This window comes from Pelobates fuscus, chromosome 3 (genome assembly GCF_036172605.1).
Source record: "Pelobates fuscus isolate aPelFus1 chromosome 3, aPelFus1.pri, whole genome shotgun sequence".
NCBI lineage: Eukaryota > Metazoa > Chordata > Amphibia > Anura > Pelobatidae > Pelobates > Pelobates fuscus.
The window spans coordinates 361,653,050-361,676,810 of NC_086319.1; the positions used below are offsets into that span (position 1 = coordinate 361,653,050).

Below are 23,761 nucleotides of genomic sequence, written 5' to 3' on the forward strand. Positions count from 1 at the left end.
GTAAATGTAAAGAGGGCAAGTATGGGAATTTAAAAAAGGTAATTTGGAAAAGTCAAGAGGAAGAGTATGAGTAAAGATAATGGTTTCAGGTTGTGAAGAAAAAGGGTTTTGTGAAAAGGGAGGGCTTAAAAGGGCAAGTATGGGATAGTGAAGGGTAGGTACTAGAATATAAAGAGGGAATGATCAAAAAATAGGAAGAGGCTGAGTAAGGGAATTTAAAGAGGGTTGGTTTAATACGTAGAAAAGGGATGATTTGTGAATGTAATAAGGGAGAGTGTAGGTAAAGGTAACAATTGCAGTTCATAAAAAAGAAGTGTTTAGGTATGTGAAGAGAATTGGAATGGGAATGCGAAAACAAGGGATTGGGAATTTTAATAGGTGAAAAAAATTATGCAAAAAAGAAGAGGGATGAAATGGAAATTGCAAGTGGGTGGGTGGGTATGGGAATATGAAGAAACAGGTTAAAAGAATTAGAAGACAGTGATATAAGAGAGAAAAGGAAGGGTATAGAAAGGTGAAGATTGTTTTAATGGGAATATGAAAGAAGCAATGGAATGTGAAGAAGAATGGTATAAGAAGACGTGGTGATGTACCTTAAAGGGACACTATAGTCACCTGAACAACTTTAGCTTAATGAAGCAGTATACAACATGCCCCTGCAGCCTCACTGCTCAATCCTCTGCCATTTAGGAGTTAAATCCCTTTGTTTATTAACCCTAGTCACACCTCCTTGCATGTGACTTGCACAGCCTTCCATAAACACTTCCTGTAAAGAGAGCCCTATTTAGGCTTTCCTTATTGCAAGTTCTGTTTAATTAAGATTTTCTCATCCCCTGCTATGTTAATAGCTTGCTAGACCCTGCAAGAGCCTCCTGTATGTGATTAAAGTTCAATTTAGAGTTTGAGATACAATTATTTAAGGTAAATTACATCTGTTTGAAAGTGAAACCAGTTTTTTTTTCATGCAGGCTCTGTCAATCATAGCCAGGGGAGGTGTGGCTAGGGCTGCATAAACAGAAACAAAGTGATTTAACTCCTAAATGACAGTGAATTGAGCAGTGAAATTGCAGGGGAATGATCTATACACTAAAACTGCTTTATTTAGCTAAAGTAATTTAGGTGACTATAGTGTTCCTTTAATATAAACATGGCAGCTATGGATTGAAGAAGGAAAACTATGGTACTGAAAAGTACAGAAGATGGGAATGTTCAGAAGAAGGATATGCAGTGAGAATGAAGTATATAGAATTGTGAAGAGTGAGGCTTTGAGAATATGATATATGAAGAGGGAGGCTTATGGAATGTAAGAGCAGACATGGGAATATAAAGACGTAAAGTGTGAAGAGGGATGCTTTTTTGATCATGATGGGAAAGTGTAGAGTGTGGGTATGGGAATGTAAAGAGGTTGGCTTGTCAATGTGAAGAGGGATGGTATGGGAACAAGAAGAGAGTGGGGTTGAGAATGTGAAGAGGGCGAGTATTGGAATATGAAAAGAGCTTCTATGGGAATGTGAAGAGCTTGATTTTGGGAATATAAAACGAGCGGGTTTAGGAATAAGAATGTGAGGTTGTGATGAGGTTGGGTACTGGAATGTAAAAAGGGAGGGTTTAAAATGCAAAGAAGGCGGGTATAGGAATGCAAAAAAGTACGGAATGGAAACATAAAAAGGGAGGGCTTGGGAATGCAAAAGGGCGAGTATGGCAAGTTGCAGTCTCTGGTTACTGCAATTTAAAGAGAGATGATTTGTAATTGTGAAGAAGTCAGTTACGGGAGTATAAAGAGAGTTGGTTAAGAAATTTGAAAAGTATGATTTGGGAATGTGAAGAGGGAAAGCTTAGGTGAAGAGGTGTTTTAGTATGTGAAGAGATTTTGGATGGAAATGTCAAAATGGATGGTTTGGGAATGTAAAAAGAGATTACATGGGGATGTAAAGAGTGAGGGTATGGAATAAAAATTGGGTTTTTAGTATGTGAAAAAGATGATGCAAGAAATAAAATGGATGAGATGGAAATGTCAAGTGGGTGGGTATGGAAATATGAAGAAACCAGTTAAAGGAATTTGAAAAAGATTTTATAAGAACGAAAAGGGAGGATATAAAAAGGTAAAGATGGTGGTAATGGAAATATATAATAAGTAGTATGGAATTGTGAAGAAAAACGGTATAAGAAGAAATAGGAGTGTAACTTAATGCAAAGATGAAGGCCATGGATTACAGAGGAAGACTATAGAATGTGAAGATAATAAAGATGGGACTGTTCAGAAGAAGGCTATACAATGAAGAATGTAATAATTAATAGTTATTATTTATTTTAAATAAAGTATAAATTGTTATATAAAAATAAAGGAAAATTATTACTTTTGGTTGAAATTAGAATTTTTATGATGATATTTGTTGCCAAAAGGATTACAGAGGAAATTATTTCATTTTTAACATTTTTAAATCCCAATGAGTCTGGAATTATCTTATTAATTAACTTATTTTTTGATAGATATTGAACTTCATATTAGTGATAACAATGTTTTAAATATGTCAGTTTTAATAGTTATATTGACTTTAACAGTTGTCACTACCTCAATGGCATAATGTTGTTCCTAAGAGACACTTTTATGTAAACTCATATCAATGCTTTCCTATGGACACTCTGCACGATGCATGCAAAATTTCAGGAAGACATCCACTAGAGGTTGGCTTAACCCCTAATGTAAACATAGAGGTTTCTCTGAAACTGCTATGTTTACATGTGAAGGGTTAAAACCTGAGGGACCTGGCACCCAGACCACTTCATTGAGCTGAAGTGGTCTGGGTGACTATAGTGTCCCTTTAAGTATTTGATTCATTTTCTTGTTTTTTAAGCTTATAACTTATGATTTATAACATAAATTTTAATAACTTAAAAAACAACTACAAGTAGTTGAATGTTCTTTCATAGACACAGGATAATTTGATGTTTCAAAAACAGTTCTCAAAAGTTTGTTAGATCCATGGCAGCTGCCTTTTCTGCTGTTTGACATTTCTCTTCATTTTTATATAACCACCAGGTCCCCATGTTCTACCCCAACTGCAAATAAAAGACTAATAATATAATTATTTTCAATATAACACCATCTGATTGAAATAACAGAGTATCACTTGATTGTGCCGGAGGAAGCGCCTCTAGCAGCTTTTTAGTGATTATTTGCTTTCACAATCTGTATTGAATGTAGTTGTTTTAGTGTCCCTGCAGGCATTGTAAAAACTGCCTTTTAGAGACCCGTGCAGCGCTGGAGTAAAGGCTATTAAACTCACCTTTTACATTGGTTACCTGGGACCCAGGGACCCAAATAGTGTTATTACGGCTATAGGGACAGGAATAAATATTTGTATTTCTGACACTAAAGTGTTCTTTTTTTTTTTAAATTCTAAAAAAAATATTGGTATTGATGAATGGAGATTATTAATTGAACAAAAAGTGTAGTTTTACCCTTGTGTTTTAAAAACGACTTATATAGAGAAAAAAACAAATATTTTAAGCCTTTAAGCATAAACTGCTTTATATTATTGGAAATAAAACTTTACATAATATAACATTTATATGTATTATGTTTTATGCATACACAGAAGCAACTCCCCCCCCCCCCCCCTATTTCTATTATTTTTCACAACAAAACAGTAGGAGGGGGTACAGAAGGGGAGAGGGGATGTAAAATATACCGGCAGGTTCACAATAACAGTGCATACACTGATACTGAACATAAATTGTATACAAGTATTAGTGTGATGTTTTAGTTAGTACATACTTGATGTCACACGTTAACAACCCGTTGACACCGAGCACGGTAGCCAGACCCACAATAGTGTAAGCACCTGAGCTAATAGGTAGAGTGACAGACATATACAAAGGTGTTAAAAATCTGTCCCACTGTTTCTGGGAGATCTCACATTCTAAGTCAAGAGCCCACTGCTATGCAGGTGCAGATTTCCAAAACAGTAAGTAGCCTAACAGCATTTCGTAACACTTGGAGGTTGGTTTACAAGAGGGTGGCAATCGTCTAGTAATACAGATCTGTTCCCAGATAATGACATAATGCAAAGCATTTTGTAAGGGTAGATTGTTTGTAGTGCTTCAACTCAAAAGGGACTTTAACTGCATATGAAAACTGTAAGGTCAAAGGGAGACCGTATGTGGACGATAGGGAAGGGAAACCTAGCAACTTTTTTAGTGAGTAAAGGTACTACAGATGGGTAATTCCCTACTCATGCAGAAAGATAAGTCCTGCGCTCACTCCCATCACTGGGCGGCTGCAAATGACTACAGTACACATCAGCCCCTATATATAGTAAAAACCAAAGAAAAACAAGTTACCTGTGCTCTCTCCTTAATCCCTATGTATTTTTAAACAAATGGAGGTTTTTTAGTTACCTCCAATGGCCATGAGAGGATGAGCCCACCTGCCAATGTCAAGGCAGACCCCCCTAGGTGGGTCCTAACTCTAACCATTCACCTTGCTTCCTTGAGCCTCTGGCAAAAATCTCTACTGAGAGGCTCAAGGAAGCAAATTTAATTCCCTACTCATGCCATGGTCTGGCGGTGAAGGTGGAGATGCAATAAGGTCAGAATAGGGGTCGCTAAAGAAATGTGTGCAGAATTACTCAATTTGGATCTGTGCATATCCCATACATGTAGGGCCAGTGCAACCTCTGCAGGCATCGACCTCAAGTAAGACCCAAAATATGGTCTGCAAACGCGCTATTCTTTTATTCAGTATCACTGACTTCAATAGCGTATACAGCTTGGTGGTTCTCTAATAGCACATAAGAGCGGTTCTAGGGCCAGTATGTATAAAAGGAGGGATAGGGGACATCTCTGACGTGTCCCATTAGAAACCGTGAATGTAGATGAGAGGAATCTCGCTTGCAAAACCTGGGCCATGGGGTCTGAGTATAAAGCAAAAATGTGTTGTATAAGCTGTGGAGGTAACCCATATGTGATTGTGCAATGTCTGCTGCAGGAAGAGTCAAATGCTTTTTCAGCATCCAAAGCTAGTAGGAGGCCACCCCAGCTGGTTCTCTTAAGATGTTCAAGGATTAGTGACAAATTGTGTGTGTTGTCCAGCCTCTGCCTCCCCATGACAAATCCCGTTTAGTCATCTTTGATAAGGAGCAGTAGTATAGGGCTGTCTATTGGCCAAAATCTTTGCGTATATTTTCGTGTCGAGAAACGGGGCGAAAAATTTTGCACACTTCTGGAAGTTTGTCAGGTTTTGGAATAGTGACAATGGTAGCAAGCAACATCTCAGGCGGAAGGGTTGAAGTAACTTTTTTAGTGTATATCCTGGCTTTTCTTGCTTGTGGGAACTTCCACTTTTAAATGCTTTTTGATCAGAAGCATGGCTTATATGACCGAAAGATGTGAAATTTGATCTGCTGTAGCTAGGTCAGTGCACTTTTCTGAACAAAAAGGACTTAAACTTGGCAGCCTTTATAGCGAAGGGTAAGGAAGGGTAAGTATACATTGCAAAAAAAACAAACACATTTTTAATAGAAATAATACATGATAATAGTTTTGCTTTAACAATGCATTTTGAGATAAAAAATTATTTTGATTACCTTTCTTATACCTATGAAACTTCTAACACCAATTTCAACACTAATAGGTCCATTAAGGGCCACTTCACTTGCCATGTTTTCTTCTCTGGGGAGGTTATAGTATTTTGTCACATTCAACATGATTGCTTTATCTTCATCATATGCACACTCAGATTGCTAAACAGAAGCCGTTTATAAAAAGTTAAAGGAAATTAAAAGAAAGGACCATATTTGTTTGTTATTATTCCAAAACATTAAAAGTTAGTATATTTCGTGAATGTTAGTATATTCCGTGACGATTATAAAGCTTTGTAAGAGAGCCATGCAAACCTTAGCATACAGGTTTCCACGGGCTACAAAGTGCTTTGATATTTTCCACCTTACAGCATACCGTCATATGGATGAGAATCGTGGTTTTTCTAATCAGTGAGACAGAGTTTCAATGATCTTCAGATGATCAGCAAACTTCAGACAGTCCTAAAATTTCCACGCACCCTTTCATTTTTGGTCACTGGAAAATAAGCCCTGGTGAGCCGACAGTGTTGTGCCACATAATGGTTGCCTAATGCAGGTGACAAGCATATGTCTGCAGCAGTCGGCTCATTGTCAGACCTGCAATAGATGGGCCGGTTGTATGTTTGGTGTTGTGTTAATAATATATATGTCAGCTGTCATAGATCAGTACAGTATATTGTGCAGAACGACTGACCAATCAGTGAGAAGAATAACAGGATGAATACAGAGCAGAACAGAAGTAAAGATGAATTAACACGATGTTACGGTTGCCGTTACCCTTACACACAGGAAAAGGATAACCACAAAGTGAGGGTCCAAAAGCCGTATTACCTAGCCTTAGAGTGGCTGAATTTAACGAATTACAAGAAAGAATTAAAGTCAGGAATAGCCGAGGTCAGTAATACAAACATAAGGATACATGAAAAACAAGCCAGGTCAGGATAATAGAAATACACAGGTCAAAATACAAGCTTGGTCAGGATACCAGTGGTTAACAGAGTCAAAACAAAGCCAAGGTCAATAACAGGAAATCACAAGAGTCACAGGAGAACTACATGTGTTACTAAACAGAAACCACAATAGGGCAAGAGTAAGGGCCTGAATAGGCTTTAAACAGGTTTACATTAATTGGTCCACGTCATCTCTGCAACTCCAAATCACATGGAGTCGGCTAGATGACTCGTTTTCTTTAAGGGCGACATCAAGTTTTACAATTTTTTTAAGGGCCTGTAGTTCGGCTCGTGCACCAGCAAAGGGAGCAGTTAGCGGGACCAAAAGGTTAGTATTAGCTATTCAGGCTGAGCAGCCACATGGAATGTTCGGCCGCGCGAGCTGACAGGAGCAGTTCAGCCAGGTGGTGAAGGTTAGCCTGTAACACGTGGTGGGTGTAAAGAAGAGGATTGTGCATAAAAAGCATTTTAATAAATGTAATTTTTATTATTAAATATTTTAATAGAATAATATCCTAAAACTTTCCCCACATGTACAGGTTATAGGTCATACACATTCCCAGACAGGGCTATCTCCCAATAATAAACTGTCCAAAAAGCGCACGGGTCAAAGGTATGCAACCAGAGAAATTGTAGAAGAAAATTTCAGGACGCGACTAACCTTCGATCTGACGCAGAGTTCCAGGCTAGTGTCAGGCAAGTGCCGGTCACCACAAAGAGGTTGCTGAGGCTCAGTGGAAGCAGGATCCCCCTAACTTTCAGTAGTTTTTGTTAGTCCTCCATATCCTTAACCCTTCATCCAATTAGCGCACTTCTAGGTGTCCTGGTGTAGGCACAGTTTTTGAAAATTGTACCGGGTAGATGCCAGACCTCTGACTGGATGGGCGTCCCAGGCGGTTTGTTCGTATCTCCTGGTGTTGCAATTCTGGCAAACATGCACAGCTCTCAGGGGTGGCAAATGGGCGCTACACTGCCTGGAGGCTAGATGGACATAAGTAGGTGGAGGCAAGTGTGTAAAGTAGCTGCTTTAGGGGTGGGGGAGTTGCACAGAATCCTGCACCTGTTATCCGTGTGACCAGAGCAGTCTCCATCACTACTTTTCTTACATCATTCCCACTGTGAGCATGTAATGCTGAAAAAAAAGCTATGATATGAGAAAATAGATGAGGGGAAATAGATGAATAGTATGCATTTTAAATGAGAAAGAAAAAATAAATAAATCACCATAATGGCGATAGGAATATATTGGTAAGAATATGGCCTCCAAAAGAAAATAAAGTAAGTTTATTTTTTTGAAGTTAGGAAGCCTATTGCTGCCCAATGGCATACTGCTAATACCACTGGGATATTTTACAGCACACAACCCACCTAAGGAAATCCAGGTTGGTTGGTTGGTTGTTTTTTTCCCAATTACTTCAACATTCAGTCATCCACATGGAATTACCGGTTTTATCATTTTACTACTGGGTTGAATACAGAAGGCCCAGATCTCAGAGATAATGATCACTTCTTAGTGCAAGGCTATAACTGTAACAACACAGACAGGACTGCAGTGTAGCATGCATGTTCATTGTGAGTGTTAGTGGTTAAACCAAAGTTAAAAGACAGGTGTAAGTGTAAAAAAAAAAAAAAAAAAAAGGTGCAGTTCAGTTTTAGATTTCCTGTTTATACCTTATCTTCCGGTTTGTTGCAATGTTTGATGAAGTTTAGCTTCTGAGAACCCTACACAGTAATTTTTTACAGAAAAAACAAAAACAAAAAACCTACCAAGCAGAACAACTGAACCGACTAGAAGTTACCTGAGTTGCAAATTAAACTCCTCTGTCTCCACAAAACCACATATAGATATAGGTCTCTTCACAGCTGCAACTTCTATCCATCGCTCTAAAAGGCTTAATGGGATTCTCTAGTGCCAGGAAAACAAACCAGTTTTCCTGGCACTGTTAAATCCTAGTGTGCCCCCCTCCCGCCCCGTATCCGACGTCGCTGAAGGGGTTAAAACCATTCCAGTCACTTACCTGAATCCAGAGCCAATGTCCCTTGGCGGTGGGTCAGGCTCTGCTTATGCTCCTCCCCACCGACCGGGGAGACCTAATGCGCATGTGCGGCAATGGCCGCGCTCGCATTAGGATTTCCCCATCGGAAAGCATTATTCAATGCTTTCCTATGGGGATACCGGCGACGCTGGAGGTCCTCATGCAGAGCTTGGGAACGTTCATGCACATCTGCATTCGTGGCGCTTGTCGTGGGACGGATGAGGGGGCAGAATGTCACCCTAGTGCAGAACGACACTGACGCTGGCATAAGGTGAGTAAATAAGGGGGGGGAGGGAATAGGAAAAGGGGGCACGAGTGAGGGGGGAGCGATAGTACCAGGAATACAGCTTTGTATTCCTGACACTATAGTATTACTTTAAAGATTTAGAAAATGTCATCACAATCCAGTCACATAAGGAAGAGGAACTGAAACTATGTTTAAATTTTTCCTACTGTCACTTTGCATTCTCTATGCGGAATGCCAGGTGCAATGTACAGAACGTGACCGGGAGCTAAGATGGAGGCTTTCAGTTGCAGGATAAAGAGATGATGATTTCTACATTTAAAATTTTTTTTTTTTTTTTTTTAATTCTTTATTTTTAAGTGCATAAGAGTGGTACATGCAGGTCTGAGGTGCCCCGAAAGCAGTCCTCAGGCATTTCCTCGCTGAACATGCGGGGCATGGGGATAACAGGCACAATTTTATTTTTTTAGTCATGCTTGGTTAACTAGATAGTTACATAAGCTAAATAGATAATTACAGAAGCTTAATAGATAGTTACATAAGTCGTAATACCTGTCTATCGGAACAGAAGCTGTCTAAAAAGATTTAACTAACAAGGTATAGGTTCAAGTTTAAAGCTTGCTTGATCAGCTAGACATGTGAAAATTAATGATAGCATTATTTAACACGTCTAAACATCTCATATTGACAACATTATGGGTGATTCTTAAGGCTCTCATGTAAGCTAGCTCTCGATGGTTAACTTAAGGAAGAGAGTATTAGAAAGATACCGCTTGTTAAAAAGAGCTGAAGAGCTTGCATAGCCCTAGTCCATGTGGTTGACAGGTTGCAGCGTGCTGTCTGTTCAGCTTATACCCGGCAGTTGGTGATCCTATAGCCAGGGAGAGTGTCCAGTAGGAGGGTTCTTTCTGCGAGCCTCCCTGTTCCCTTTGCGATCTCTGGTGTTTGCTGATGCTGGAAGCCGGTTACAGGACCTGCAGCACGGCTGCGTTTGGGTCTAACTGCCTTTCTCTTCATCTGGACTGGCTTGTGCAGGTGGGTGAGGTTGCTTGCTCCTCCGCTTTGTTCCCGTTCTCTTCGGTTTCGCTGTTGCTTGTCTCAGTGTGGTCAACCCTGGGGAGGCTGTGCTGGCGGTCAGATGGTCTCTTCCTCGATCAGCTCCATTGTGCTGGCCGGTCGCGCACGTGGCTTGTGTGCAGCGGCCATCTTGTGGGTTGCTGCTCGGTGGGCATGTCATGGCAGGGTGGCTCTTTGAGGCAGTGGATGTTTGTGTAGACCGGGTTAACCCCCCCGGTCCAGAGGGGGGGGGGGGAGAGCCAGACACCGGCTGGAGACCCGGGAGAGCGGCCGTCTCATCCCGGCTCAGGCTCCCTGGCGCTTCGGGCCTCTGTCGGGTCACCGTTGGTGCCTGGTAGGGTCTTTGGAGGTATCCCCGCATTCATCAGCAGCTTGGGGTCTATGTGGTCGCCGGAGTGTGTTGCTGGGTGAGTTTGGCCCCCAGTTAGCGCCGAGTTTAAGGCCCTGAAGCGGGAGCTCAGACGGAGCACGTCTGATCCCGTCGGCGGTCCGGCCCCGCCCCCTCTACATTTAAAATTTTACTTTTCACACCTCACATAAAAAAAAAAAAGTTACAAAATAAAAATTATATATATTTATTTATGTATAGGGGATAGGTAAATAAAATATAAAAAAAAAAAAAGAATCTTAGTGTCAGTTTACCTTTAAGCGATTGACAGAGCAAATTCCAGGATAGTAATAAATTATGTATCACAAATTGGGAAAAAAAAAAAAAAAAAACTATTTATTTTATGTATAGTTTTAAAAATGAAGGTAAAATATTTATTACAATGTATTTCATAATCCACGTTTATACAAAAAAAATAAAATTTGAGAAAGATAAAAACAATTAAAAACACGTACAGACTACATACATAAAAACAATGTAAAGTTCATTCTCTACAAGATCTCGAAAGGTCTAGATATATTTCAGCATCGGTGACAGATTAAACAAGATGTTTGAGGCACTTGGTCAAGATGTGTGTTCAGTAGGAATTCCACATCAAACTAGTGGTAGAAACAAAAGAAAAATCAACAAAGACAAAACAGAAAAAGAAAGCAAATACATATAGTAAATCTTCTATTTGTGCAAACTACTCTGTCACGGTTATTCACTAAAATGAGAATTCAAAGTGAATTTCAAATTTAATTAGCCGAACTGGAAAATTCTCCTAATGAGCAATGTTTTCAATTGGGCTACTCTGGCCTGAAATTTTAATTTTCTCTTTGAATTTTTACTTTAGTAGCCCACGTGGCTAATTTGCCTTAAAGTGTAAACTTTTTTTTTTAAACCATAATTTAAAACCTACTAAATTATATATAATTAAAAAAAAAAAAACTTTTAAAAATGATTGTATTTATGCGAGCCTTCATCGGGTGTAATCCAGTTGTCACCATTTCCAAATTTACCCAGAAACGCTCAGCAGTCTATTACCACACACGACCATGGTTTTCTCACTCATTTTAAATTTGTCTGAGTGATATTATAATAAATGAAAAAAAAAAATTCCATTTATTTTATTTACATAGTTACATCGCTGAAAAGAGACTTGCGTCTATCAAGTTCAGCCTTCCTCACATTTGTTTTCTGCTGTTGATCCAAAAGAAGGCAAAAAAAAAAAATTTTGAAGCACTTCCAATTTTGCAACAAACTAGGAAATAAAATTCATTCTTGACCCCAGAATGGCAGTCAGATTAATCCTTGGATCCAGAAGCTATTACCCTACATTGAAAAACTATATCCTTGAATATTCTGTTTTTGCATGTATGCTTCTAGTTGTGGTGTGAACATCTGTATGGACTCTGATAAAACCACTTCTTCAGGCAGAGAATTCCACATCCTGATTGTTCTTACAATTTATATAAAAAAAAAAAAAAAATAACTAAGGCAAAACAAAAAATAAAAAAAAAAAATAACTAAGGCAAAGAGAAGCTTTTTTTTTTTTGGAGATTAGATTCATATCATTCCCCTCCTTCTGACTTGACATCCAGCAAATAAATTATGTCAAATAAATTATGTCAAGTGTGTATATATATATATATATATATATATATATATACACACACACACACACACCATTCGTGTTAGTTTACAAGTGTGCAATCAGTCGTTCGCATGCGCACGAACGTTGGAATTCATTCGAACAGTCCATGCATGTGCTTTGGATTTCTTTCACATGAATACATCATTGGCACACGCCACTGGAAGACGCACAGGATATGAGTCAATGCAGTTCAGAGTGGAACGCACACCAAATTCAGGTGGATTCCATCGCCCATCAATCCCAGCATATTTAAGAAGCATTCCTGATGAGCAGAATTTAGATCCCTAGGGAAGTCCAAGCTGTAGGACGAAACGCATTGGATATATTGAGGACTTATGTCCTCTTATTTGTTTTAGCTTTTTCTGACTGGTTGATCTCCATCTATGCCTGGTTTCCAGTACCACGCTTCCATCCAAGTTCCACTCCATGTAGTGATATGCCCATTGTCTACGTTGGTCTGTAAGTGCATTCTAATAAATTCCCTTTGTGATTTTACTGTACATCACCATTGCTGCCTTTTCTTTTTTCCTTATGCATTATTGGAAGACTACCCATATATGAGCGACATCTTGCAACTACATCTGTGTGTACCCCTAGGAGGGTGACAAGCCTGAATTTACCATATGTTTGTATATTTCACATTCTATATTTTCTATACAGTATTAAGCTATGTTGTATTATTGATTTTTATAGACCCCAGTGACTTCTAGGATCTTTTAATATCCTACCTTTTCCAGGTGGTTATATTTCTTTTTATATGTATTGTTGTTTTCCCACTTTTTTGTATTTCATTTTGGTATTTGTGTGTGAGAGACACTTGGGATCACACTCGTATACGTATTTATTCTTATTAGTGTGTATATCATTTTACTGTTACATATTTCCAGTGTATATAGAAATAGATCATTCGGATTCATGGGGAGAAGACCCTTACCTTTTTTCCTTAGAGCCCTTGGTCTTGGTTTAGGAGAGTCCCGTGATAAGGACAAACTGTCAGACTTTAGTCGCCGTGGTCTCACTTTAACAGGCATAGGCTCCTCAGACACAGACTTGCCCCTCTGTTTTCGAACAGGAGTTTTCAGAGCAGACCCTCGTTGGGATCCTCTCCTAGCAATCTTCTCTTTCTCTTCTCCTTCCTCACCTTTTATTCCTCTTTGCGGTTTCTCTTTTTTAACTTTACGCTCTTTCTCCGCTCCATTCACTTCTTTCAGTCCTCTCTTTTTCCGGGAGACCTTGGGTGCTCTATCGTCAATCACTGCTTCCTCCACTTCCTCTTTCTTCACCTTGATCTCTTTGCTTACAACAATTTTAGGTTTCGTTACAGTTCTTACAACCTGAAAAAAGAACAAAGAGAATGGAGTAGGTTTTGGTAACCAAATCTTAAACAACTTGGCTTTCGTGTAGAACTGAAAAACTGGTGTTTGTGAAGGATCCATTCCTGAAAGTGAAGCAGGAACATAGAATCCTAGATGTTATTGGTCTAAAACTCCACTAACCCCATGGGACATCAGATTTGACATCTCTGGTCCAGAAATTTGATAAAGTAGATAGATACTCTGGTCTAGTATTGGAGCTCCACCACAACTACAGACTGTATTGCTGGCAATACAATTTTATTGTCCTTATTAAATTAAAAGGAGAGGAAATATTTTAATAAGCCCAGAGTTTGCAGCCATGTAGCACACCGTGAATAGCTTGTAAAGTTTACCTTTGCAGGTCTTGGCTCTTTATCAACAGACTTGCGTTGCTTCCGTGCTTTGCTCCCTAGTAGAGAATATGCCAGTAAGTGAAGGGCTAGCAAAACAAACTGATGTTTTAGGATAAATGATGGCAAATAATGATAAACTGTTATCACAGGTTAGATATCAAGCCTCAGAAGTTTAGATGTCATACTGAAACACAGGGGTAGTTATAGATACTAGACAGACTTATTCACTTAACAGGAAATGGCTGTGAATTCACCATTCAGGTACCCTTCAGATCAGATTATTTACAATTCCCTGAGGAATTCCAGTCAATTCACAGTTAAGAGAATATTGCTGTATGGAAGGCTGTGACAAAATAAAATAAACAAAATGAAGTGGCATACAGATCAATAGCAAAAAGCGTTCGTGCCAGAAGCTGCACCATAGAGAAAACCAAAGGTAAGCACAATAATGTAACTCACCTTTAGGAGCAAGTAGTCCTGGGTCCCCCTAGAATGAGACAGACAGACACTGAATTATAAATCATTGAAGAGGCGGGGAGGGCGAGCTAGTTGCCACATACAGGAGAGTCTAAAGAAATAAAAACAACCACCACCGCCACATGGATTTCCTGTATAAAGCCAGTGAATAGGACTCACTCTTTGAGTCAAACTATTTACCAATTGCTTATTTTAGCATCATTTTCTTAATTAAGCAATAATACACTAGACCATTTCCTACACAATATACCATTAAATGATCGTAAAACATAACTTAACAAAACGTGAAAGCTCATAAGAAAGTCATTTCTTCATAATGTTATTTATGCAAAAATCAAGAAAGGTATTATGATGTGCATAGTATTAACGATGCTATTGTATGATGCAATTTATACTTGCACTAACAGAAGTAAATGCTTTGTGTTATTAATGTCCATGGCAAAATTGTATTCATATCGCAAATTATTTGTTTTATATTTATACGTAATTATTCTTTCTTGGTGCTACGGTTTACATTTTAATGGAACATAGAGCTAATGCTCACGGTGCCTAGGGAGATATCAGCTATGCCTCACTGATGATGCCTAACAAGGTTGAAACGATCGTCTGGGGTTGCTGTGTCTCTCGTGCAGAGGGAACTTGCTGGCATTTCGGATCTGGACTGCCCGTATGGGTGGGACCAGTCTGATATGTTTCAGAGAAGTTCTCTCTGTAATGGCACAAGATGAGCAAAAAACAGCTTGAGAACTGAGCGGTGACCGACCGAAGGGCAGGCTATTTCAGTTGCTGCCCGTTCTCAGTATTCTCTTGCGACCCATTTTTTAGAGCTAATGAATAGTTCATCTTTCATTGTGGTGTCATGGTGTTAGCATAAATCATTCTCCCTGCCTGTACAAGCACACTCCTAATCCACGTCTAACAGGTTCACTCATAGATTTCAAGGAGAGCCTGGTTCTTGGGAATATTATATATATCATTTTTTTTTTTTTTAAGGACTTCAGCTATCCTATTTCGTACAGTAAAAGAAGCAATAACACTACTGCAAAATTAATCCATACCTGCTCTAAGATGAACTTGTCACCCATGTGGTTTATGGATGACATGTCCTATTTAAAAATTCCCCCTGTTGTCTCTGGGTCCTCCCAAGCTTTGTCTCACCTGAAACCAAATGGTCCTCCCATTGCTGTCTCTCAGAGATTTCATTCCAGGAGCAAAGTAGCATTGCAACCAATTCTCAAATTCTGAATAATCTGAATCACCAGGACCATAACCTTTTCCACCTGAAGAGATAGCAATTCATCATTAGATTCACTGTAATCCCGATTTATATCCACACTTTTGATTTCACTGCAAATGAGAGTTATGGCTGGTATGATTATTATCAATCTGAATCTTTGAAATTGCTTTCCTTAAATAAAAATAAATAAATACACCCCCCCCCCCCCCCCCCACACACACACACACACACACACAACATTCCTGTACTTGCAAGTCTGTTTATACATGCCATCATACCTAGATTAATAACCTCATAAGGCACCAAATGACAGAGCTGCAGCAGATCTGGGTTTTCCTTCTTAATCTTCACTTTCTTACTAAGGGAGAGATCACTGTTCTGTGAATAATAAAATAAAGGGGTATTGCAAAAATGTTAAAAAAAAAAACAAACAAAAAAAAAAACACAAATATGTAAAATGTGGTGAAGAAAAAAAAAAATTTCAGTCTCCATGATCACAGCACTGTGTGACAAAACCCCTATTTGGCCTTATCCAAAGCAATTAGCCTCCTCTGTACGGGAATTAGCTTCATCTGGGATTTCCTTATTCTTCTACCATTCAAGACTACCGAACACAGACCTCCCCCCCCACCGGCTCATTAAGTTCAAAGAAAACACAATAATTAAGTGCTCTCTGTGTGGCTGACATTCGTATAACCGAACGCCACGTGGTGGAGAAAACGGTGGCCATCTTGTCGCACGAAAGCAGGCAGAAGGACTTGGTCGTTGAGTGTCTGGAATTGGAACCGGTAAAACTATACGAACGAACACCTGCTTCTGTTCGCGGCAAGCCAGGAGAGCGCCGTTTGGTAGGTTTGTTCGAATGGATCTTACAAACAAACGCTACCAATGAGCCAGGGGAACCGTTCGCCTTTTCATTCATTTTTATAACTCCCGAACTTGACCGACCACTACCTCTGAAACTGTGGAACTGATTTTGACAGGCGCCTCAAGAGCGGTCAGTCAGATCTTCACCCCGTTGGTGTTATAAAGCATTTTTACAGGTTTTTGTAAAACTAGATGTTTTCTGTACCTGGAGATAATTGAGTTTAATACAGTACTTAACTCACTTATCTCCCAAGTACAGATGAGAAATTATCCTGTTTTATGTGGGAGTGTTCTGGACCTGAGAGCCTGTGTGATTGTACTGCAGTCTACTCTCAGGTCCAGGGGGGGAGTGCATAAAAGGCCAGTTGTGGCTACCATTAAAACACATTCGGATTATACCTTCATGAAGTCTTGGCTCATGTTTGGGGGATTGGGAGCTATTATTCACTGTAAATAACTTCTATGCTTGGATTTCGGGAGATTCTTCACGTATATACTCAGCCGGAGTATAGGGGATCCGTTACACACTGCCCTTGTAATATTGTAACAGCGCAGGTTTCTTCTACAAGGACTAAATACATTAACAACTGGTTTAAGATCTGAAAAGAGAAATATAATCTTGATGTGGGTCTTGTGTGGCTTGTTTGTATATTATCAGGGTTTAATGAAGCCTTTATTCAGTGTGCCAGGAGGGATCCGTTTAGCACGGTTTCTTTTCTAACCCTTTTTTGCTATATGCAATGTTAACTTTGAATTGCTGGCAACTGACACATTCGTATATAAACACAAATGTGTATCTAACACAGAATCAAAGATATAAAGTTAGCAGTTTAACATGTTAAAAGGATTCAAATTATATCATTTATTAAAAAGGGACACTGTAGGCACCCAGACTACTTAAAAGACCAATATAGTGCTGTTTTCCTGGCACTACAGGGTCTTTAGGTCCCCCTCCACCCTCATGGTCCCCTCCCGCCGGGCTGAAGGGGTTAAACACTTGCATTTCTCCAGCGCCGGGCTCCCTCGGCGCTGGGGAACTCTCCTCCCTCACCCGATGTCAGCTTTGAATGCGCATGCGTGGCAAGAACCGCACGTGTATTATAACAGTCCATAGGAAAGCATTTCTTAATGCTTTCCTATGGACGTCAGCATCTTCTCACAGTGAGAAGCGCGGAAGCGCCTCTAGCGGCTGTCGGTGAGACAGCCACTAGAGGCTGGATTAACCCTATTGAACTTCTATGTTTACAGCTGCAGGGTTAACACTAGATGGACCTGTCACCCAGACCACTTAATTGAGCTGAAGTGGTCTGGGTGCCTATAGTGGTCCTTTAAGCTAACTGAAGTGGTCCAGGTGCACTGTCCCTTTTGTACTTAGTGCTGCAATGTAAAACAGTTCCATAGAAACAGCAATGTTTACATTGCAGCTCTAAGTCTGCCCTCAGTGGCCACTAGAGGGCTTCCAGTATCGGACTCTGGACGTCCTCAAGCTCTCCATGAGGATATCCAGTATCAGTTTCCCCCATAGGAAAGCATTGGTTCAAAAGGAGGGGGTGGAGCGTCACCTCAGCGTGCACGAACATTGGCGCTGGGAAAAGGTAAGTAAATAAAGGGGTGTAACCCTTTATTTACTGGGGGGGGGGGGGGGTGAGGGGAGTGGGGTGTTCCCAGGAATACCTCTTTGTATTCCTGGCACTACAGTATCCTTTTAACATTCATCTACATAAAAATTTATTGTACCAGCATTTAAACCACACAAACAAATGGAAACAAACAATTTCTCTCTTCGCAGAATGTGTGCATGTTGGTATTGATGCATTAATTATGTTTTGCATATGCGGTTAGACTTTAAAGGGACACTAAGCACAAGACCACTTTAGCTGACTGAAGCAGGTTTGGTGTATAAATCATGCCCCACAGTTTCACTGATCAATTATCTGTCATTTAGGAGTTCAATCACTTTATTTATATTGCAGGGATACCCCTAGCCATACCTTCTCCAACTGTGACTCACACAGCCTCCATACAAACCCCATGTGTTCTAGCTTTCCTTATTGCAAAGTGTGTTTAATTTAGAAGTTCTTATCTTCTGCTCTGTTAAATGGCTGCTAATGTTTTCACCAGCCTCCTGTGTGTGATTAAAGTTAAATTAACAAAATAGGAGATATTTTAAAGTAAACACACGGTATTGTAAAAAAATAAAAGTTTTTTCATGGCTCTAAGAGTCACAGCCAAGGTAGGTGTGTCTAGGGTTAGTTAGTAAGGGCTCTGTAGGTCAAGGTGATAATTTGTAATTTAATGGTGGTGTGAATGACGATCCATGAAAGGAACTTGTACCAGATCCTATTTTCTGTCTTGAAATGCTTTGCTTTAAAACCCAACACACTAGCAGACACACTTTCTGGCAAATTAATCAACTAAGAAGGAGCTAATATACCCGATTACTGGATTCATTTTTAAAGAAACTGGAGCACAAAAGAGAAATGCCTGGACATCTGGACAAAGAGTGTAGTCAATAAACAGAAGTTATTTTTGCCAACAAACGTATAGTACAGATTTCTGAGTGACATGATGGACCATCTGAGATAACATCTGACCTGATTGTGTAGCTTTACAGCTTCCAGCACAGTGCGAGCCGGCATGAATGGAGGAATCTGTAACCTTTAAAGAGAGGGAAACAATGGCCAATGAGGAAAAAGCACAGATAAGTAGAAGCAACTACTGAAGAAAGAAGGGGGGCATTCTGTGATAGACATAGCACGTTTCCTAAATCAATATGTGAGACAGCCATCCAGGGTTTGATGAAGAAGACATGTCTGTTCCAACCAATTCAATTAAAATAAAATTTGAGGCCTAACCCAAGAATTACGAATCAATTCCCTAATCAGGCATTTTCCTTTAATTACCATTATTGCCACCTCATCTCCCCACATATCTCATTCTTTACATAGTTCTGCTCTCACCGGAACAGGATCTCTGCCCTCAGGTAGTTCCCGATGCCATTGAAGTATTTCTGGTTAAGTAAAGTCTCACAAATCGGTTTATCAAAGGCTTTGTCGGACAGATTTTTCAAGACGTTCTCCCTGAATAAATAAGAAGGAAGGATGATCATAAAACAATGAAATTTGATGGCACAGCTGAAACATTCTTCAATAAGCCAAACACCCCATGAGTGAAGCGGTGTTGAAAATGTTTTGTTTTCCCCTTCTACACTACAATGGGTATCAATCAATGAAGAAGAAAAAAAATCAATTAGGAGAATTTTTTTTGCTGATCTGATGCTCTGTCAGATGCCTTTCTGCATCTTAGTTGACCCATTTCTAGACTAGGTAAATAACACTATAAAAATACACATTGAGTGGGGCGTGGCTAGCTGAGCAGCTAAGCAGACGTGTGTACAGAGAGCTCCTGGAAAATCAGCTAAAAAAATACATCAAAAAGGCCACGAAAAGCCTGCAGAATAACGCCACAACCGGGCTCCTGGCGACCCTGAACCCCCCAAAAGAGAGATGGGGTGCAAACATAGAAAATTGCAGGCTTCTGAGGCTTCCAAAATGCCAGACATTAGGTGGTTGTTCGATAGGCCGCAACAGCCAGCCAAGATGGCGCCTAGCAGGCTTCTGAGGCTCCAGTGAATCGAAGATGCCCCCGGATGAAGAGGCACCAGAATCAACACAAGCCCCTAGTGGGATATACAGGAGAGATGACTGATTCAGATACATCACCCTCTACCATAGCGGATATCAAAAGGCTCCTGCTGGAGCTCCGAGGAGTCTGGAAGAAGGACCTGGATGAGGTCCGTGGAGAACTGGGCGGCATCAAGGCCCGCATTGGAGCAGTAGAGACCCGAGAAGAGGAACGTAATAACACCCTCGCAGAGACCCGGGCTAATGTAGAGGACCTCTCCCAGCAGCTCCAGCGACTCACCCGCACCGTCACGGCCATGGAGGCTAGACACCGAAAGAAAAATATACGCATCCGTGGGGTGCCTGAAACAGTGGGGCCCGAAGCAGTGCTGGAGTTCGCTAACAAACTGGCCACAGTGATGGAGGGGAGGGGAGAGGGAGGGCTGCCGCCTATAGCTATGGCATTCCGGATCCGAAAGGCCGCAACGGCCCCAGTGAACGCTCCCAGGGACATAATCGCTGTCACTCGGAACACAGCGGTGAAAACAGCGATCCTGACCCGCTCACGGAATACACCCCACACCCAGGTGGATAGCTGTCAAGTCAGAATCTTCGAAGACTTACCGTTTGCGGTCCTGTTGGAGAGACGCAAATTCATGCCAACCACCAAACTGCTTAGAGACCATGGAATCAGGTACCGGTGGGGAGCGTCGGGTACCCTGGTAGGGTCACACGGGGAAATAGTGCTTTCGCTCTCTGTCACAGATGACCCCACGGACTTTCTGAGGCGACTTCAGTTACCGCAGCTGCAGCCCGCTCCACTAGGAGCGAACCGAGCTCACCCTGCGGAGAAACTCACCACCGAGAGGGGAGGAAAGACTGGCATGGCGGCGGCGGCAGAACGGCGATCTACACAAAAGCAACCTCCATAGTGCGGCTAGCCCGGAAGAAAGAACGTAACCGATAGGACTGTCCTTACCCCATATGAACTGCTACCGCAAACCACCAGACTGTGAAACTTTGAACTCTACATGAGACGTTACAGGTCACCAGATCTTAAACTTTATACGAGAGGTTACAAGTTTATACCAGACAGTTTTTCCTTTTCCTTTTTTTCCCCCATTTTTCTTTTTTGTTTTCAAACTCCACATGAGCCACTAAGGGGCTACTTTAAACTGCTCATGTAAAATTCTAGGCAAGAGGCGAGAGAGCGATACCAATATGCATATCTTTAACTCTGCACCAGCTGTCCAAGGGTGGCCCCAAAGAAGATAACATACTACTCTAAAATGTTTATTTTTTAATTTTTTATTTCTAAACTGTAGTTATGAGAATGTTACACTAACAGGCATACCATTCGCTCTATATGAGCTGTCCGAGGGTTGTCCCTAACCTGTTTTTTTAATCAACCCCACAAGAGCAGCTAGTATGAGGTACCACAAATGTCTTAAGGGCTGTAAATGTCTGTAGGGCTCTGCAACCCCCACCTGAGCTGCCACCGTACTCATCCGGGTCCGAGACACGGGCACTAACTACCTAAGATAGGGGGGGACCACAACGGGGGCACAAAAGGGACGGGGGGAGACGGCCTTTGTGAGAAACACAGAAGGGAGAACAGGGAGATGGACAGGTCAACAGTGGGTGACAAACAGGGACCAGACACACGATCAGGCACCACAAACGCCACAGGATCTGGGGGACCTCTCAGCCCATTAATATGACTGCAAGGAGACAACCCACGGACATGCCCCGCCAATTAACAGTGGGGGACGCATTGAGAGACAACCGGGTGACCCGAAAACCAAAAGAGACGAAAAAGAGACGAGGGGTGAAGAAGGGCAAGGGATGGGAGGCACATGTACCACATGTTATGTACTAATCACCATGTAAACCAGAGTCCTTCCCTTTTATATTTTTTCCACCATTTTTTTTTTTTTGGAAAACTGATAAAATTTCCCTTAAAATATTCTCATTATCTTCTCATCCTTACCTGAATTTTTCATATTCCTGCATCACACATGGGCCACGTTCTGGCTGCCACGAACCGTTCACTTCCCAGGAACCAAAGCGCCTGGGATCCACAAAAGAAAGAACTTGGCGAGGAACACCTTTTGTGTAGAAACGTAAGTGGGCATGTTTGGGGATTTCGGCCTTATTCGTCATGGTGAAACTTCCTGACATACCAAATCGGAAGAGAATGTGGGTGGGCTCATGTCCATCTTCTACCGGAGTAAGGATGAGCTTCACTTCTTTTCCACGAGACACTGAACTGATTGTGAAGTCGGGGCAGCAGAAAGGAACCTCTGGGTTCTTACTGACCTCAGATTTTTCTACAGCTCCCGCAAAGTGCAAATTGGCACATCTAGTGTTAACAAAAATGCTGGCAAGATGGAGCTCTGGACCTTCAGGCATATTGCCGGAAACACTAAAAGGGAATGAACACGTAAATCATATTAAAACCCCAAAAGACGCAGAGGAATTCTTTGTAATGCACAATAAATTAACACAGTGCGGTGCATTTTCACCTTTCTCATGCAGTACCAAAATTATACCCGAATGTCTATTTGGATACCTGTTGCTTCTGCTATTAGGCCAACAGAAACCAGGAATTCACAGAGATCCCTCAACCAATCAAGGCCCTGTAATTTGTGGAATGCAAAAGCAGTGTGAATCCAAAAAAACACTATACAGCATTCTCACATCTTGCTTTACCGAAGTTATAAATACCTATTTTAGTGAATGTACAGTGCAGAAAAGATGCTTTTCTAAATAAAAGTCTTCGTTTATAAAACATCAGATCTTACCGGGTATCAATTATTATTTTTTTCCCCATTTCAATTCTGTATTTACAAGTCAATTGTATTAGTTGTTCTTATTAGTTTAATATGAGAATATGCCCATACATTTATCCAGAACATTTTTGTAAAAGGTTTTACATAAATAATTAGAAAGGTGACGGGTGCATTGGCCATTCTGTAATTCAGAGTCCACATTTATGCAAAACAAATGGCTCAGTTCAGGCTAAAATACCAGATATGAAAAAAAGTTTCTAAGTCACAACCTGACTTTTCAGCACAAAGCACTATTAGCAATATTTTGGATAAATGCAAACCAGCTTCGATAGTTTAATGACAATCTCATGAAATCCTAATTGGTGGCTGTTTTATGTAATATTGGATTTTCATTACACTCTCTCACACAAGCCACAACGTATTGTAGAATAGTGTAATGTTCTTAAATCAGTTTTAAATAAATACTTTACATTTGCTTTCCAGCATGTGTGACTATAGGTGCAAATATCTGCTGGTGCTACATAATGCAATCACAGAAACACGTTGTTGGCTTTACAAGGTTACACAACACACAAGTTACGCCCCCTGCATGGATAGCTTCACCAGATCACCACCTGTGCCAGCATTTACCCATCATGCCGTTCACCCTGTCTGCATTCCATCTGCTTACCTCTGCTGTAACTGTATCAATAAATGAATTCCAGGGCTGTTATCACCTCTTATCAGGTTATCCGCGGATTCTAAAGCTCACGTTCGACCCCTCTGCGTTCCTATTGGTTGCTGTTATTGTTTGGGGGCGTGGTCAGCTGCCGCTGAGCCTGCAGGGAGTTGTAGTTTGTTTTTTTTCTCTGGAGCACACTGCTGTAAGTTTTATTTCAAGGAATTTATTCACTGCTTGCTAAATTGATGATTGAAATAATCCATGCATGTGATCAGTAAGGTGACATGGAGAGGAATGTTTGGTCAAAGTAAAAAAAAAAAAGGTGGAGATGAAATAGTTAATGACATGTTGAGAAAAGTATAAAGCAGAGGGTCTGGCTGAGAGTCATGTGATTTACAGTCCATACAGGAGACTATGCACGAGGCTTCGGGGCTTAATATACTTTTAAGGTGCAATGGACCTGCAAGTATCATTTTAGCCAAA

General features: G+C 40.7%; 1 protein-coding gene across 2 annotated transcripts; it reads right to left on the reverse strand.

Annotated features, from left to right (window-relative positions):
• Positions 1–10,791: 10,791 nt before the first annotated feature.
• LOC134601396 (endonuclease 8-like 1) lies at positions 10,792–23,489 on the reverse strand. Of its 2 annotated transcripts, none has more exons than XM_063445871.1 (10): positions 23,288–23,489; positions 21,816–22,250; positions 19,163–19,282; positions 18,797–18,860; positions 15,614–15,713; positions 15,257–15,378; positions 14,081–14,108; positions 13,622–13,677; positions 12,848–13,247; positions 10,792–10,876 (listed from the first exon to the last, which is right to left on the reverse strand). In XM_063445871.1, exons 2-10 carry the CDS (start codon positions 22,235–22,237, stop codon positions 10,872–10,874), a joined length of 1,317 nt encoding a protein of 438 aa, XP_063301941.1. In that variant the 5' UTR covers positions 22,238–22,250; positions 23,288–23,489; the 3' UTR covers positions 10,792–10,871. The 2 variants fall into 2 exon arrangements, with proteins under 2 accessions (XP_063301941.1, XP_063301943.1); XM_063445873.1 differs by lacking the exon at positions 23,288–23,489 and adding an exon at positions 22,351–22,410.
• Positions 23,490–23,761: the final 272 nt, after the last annotated feature.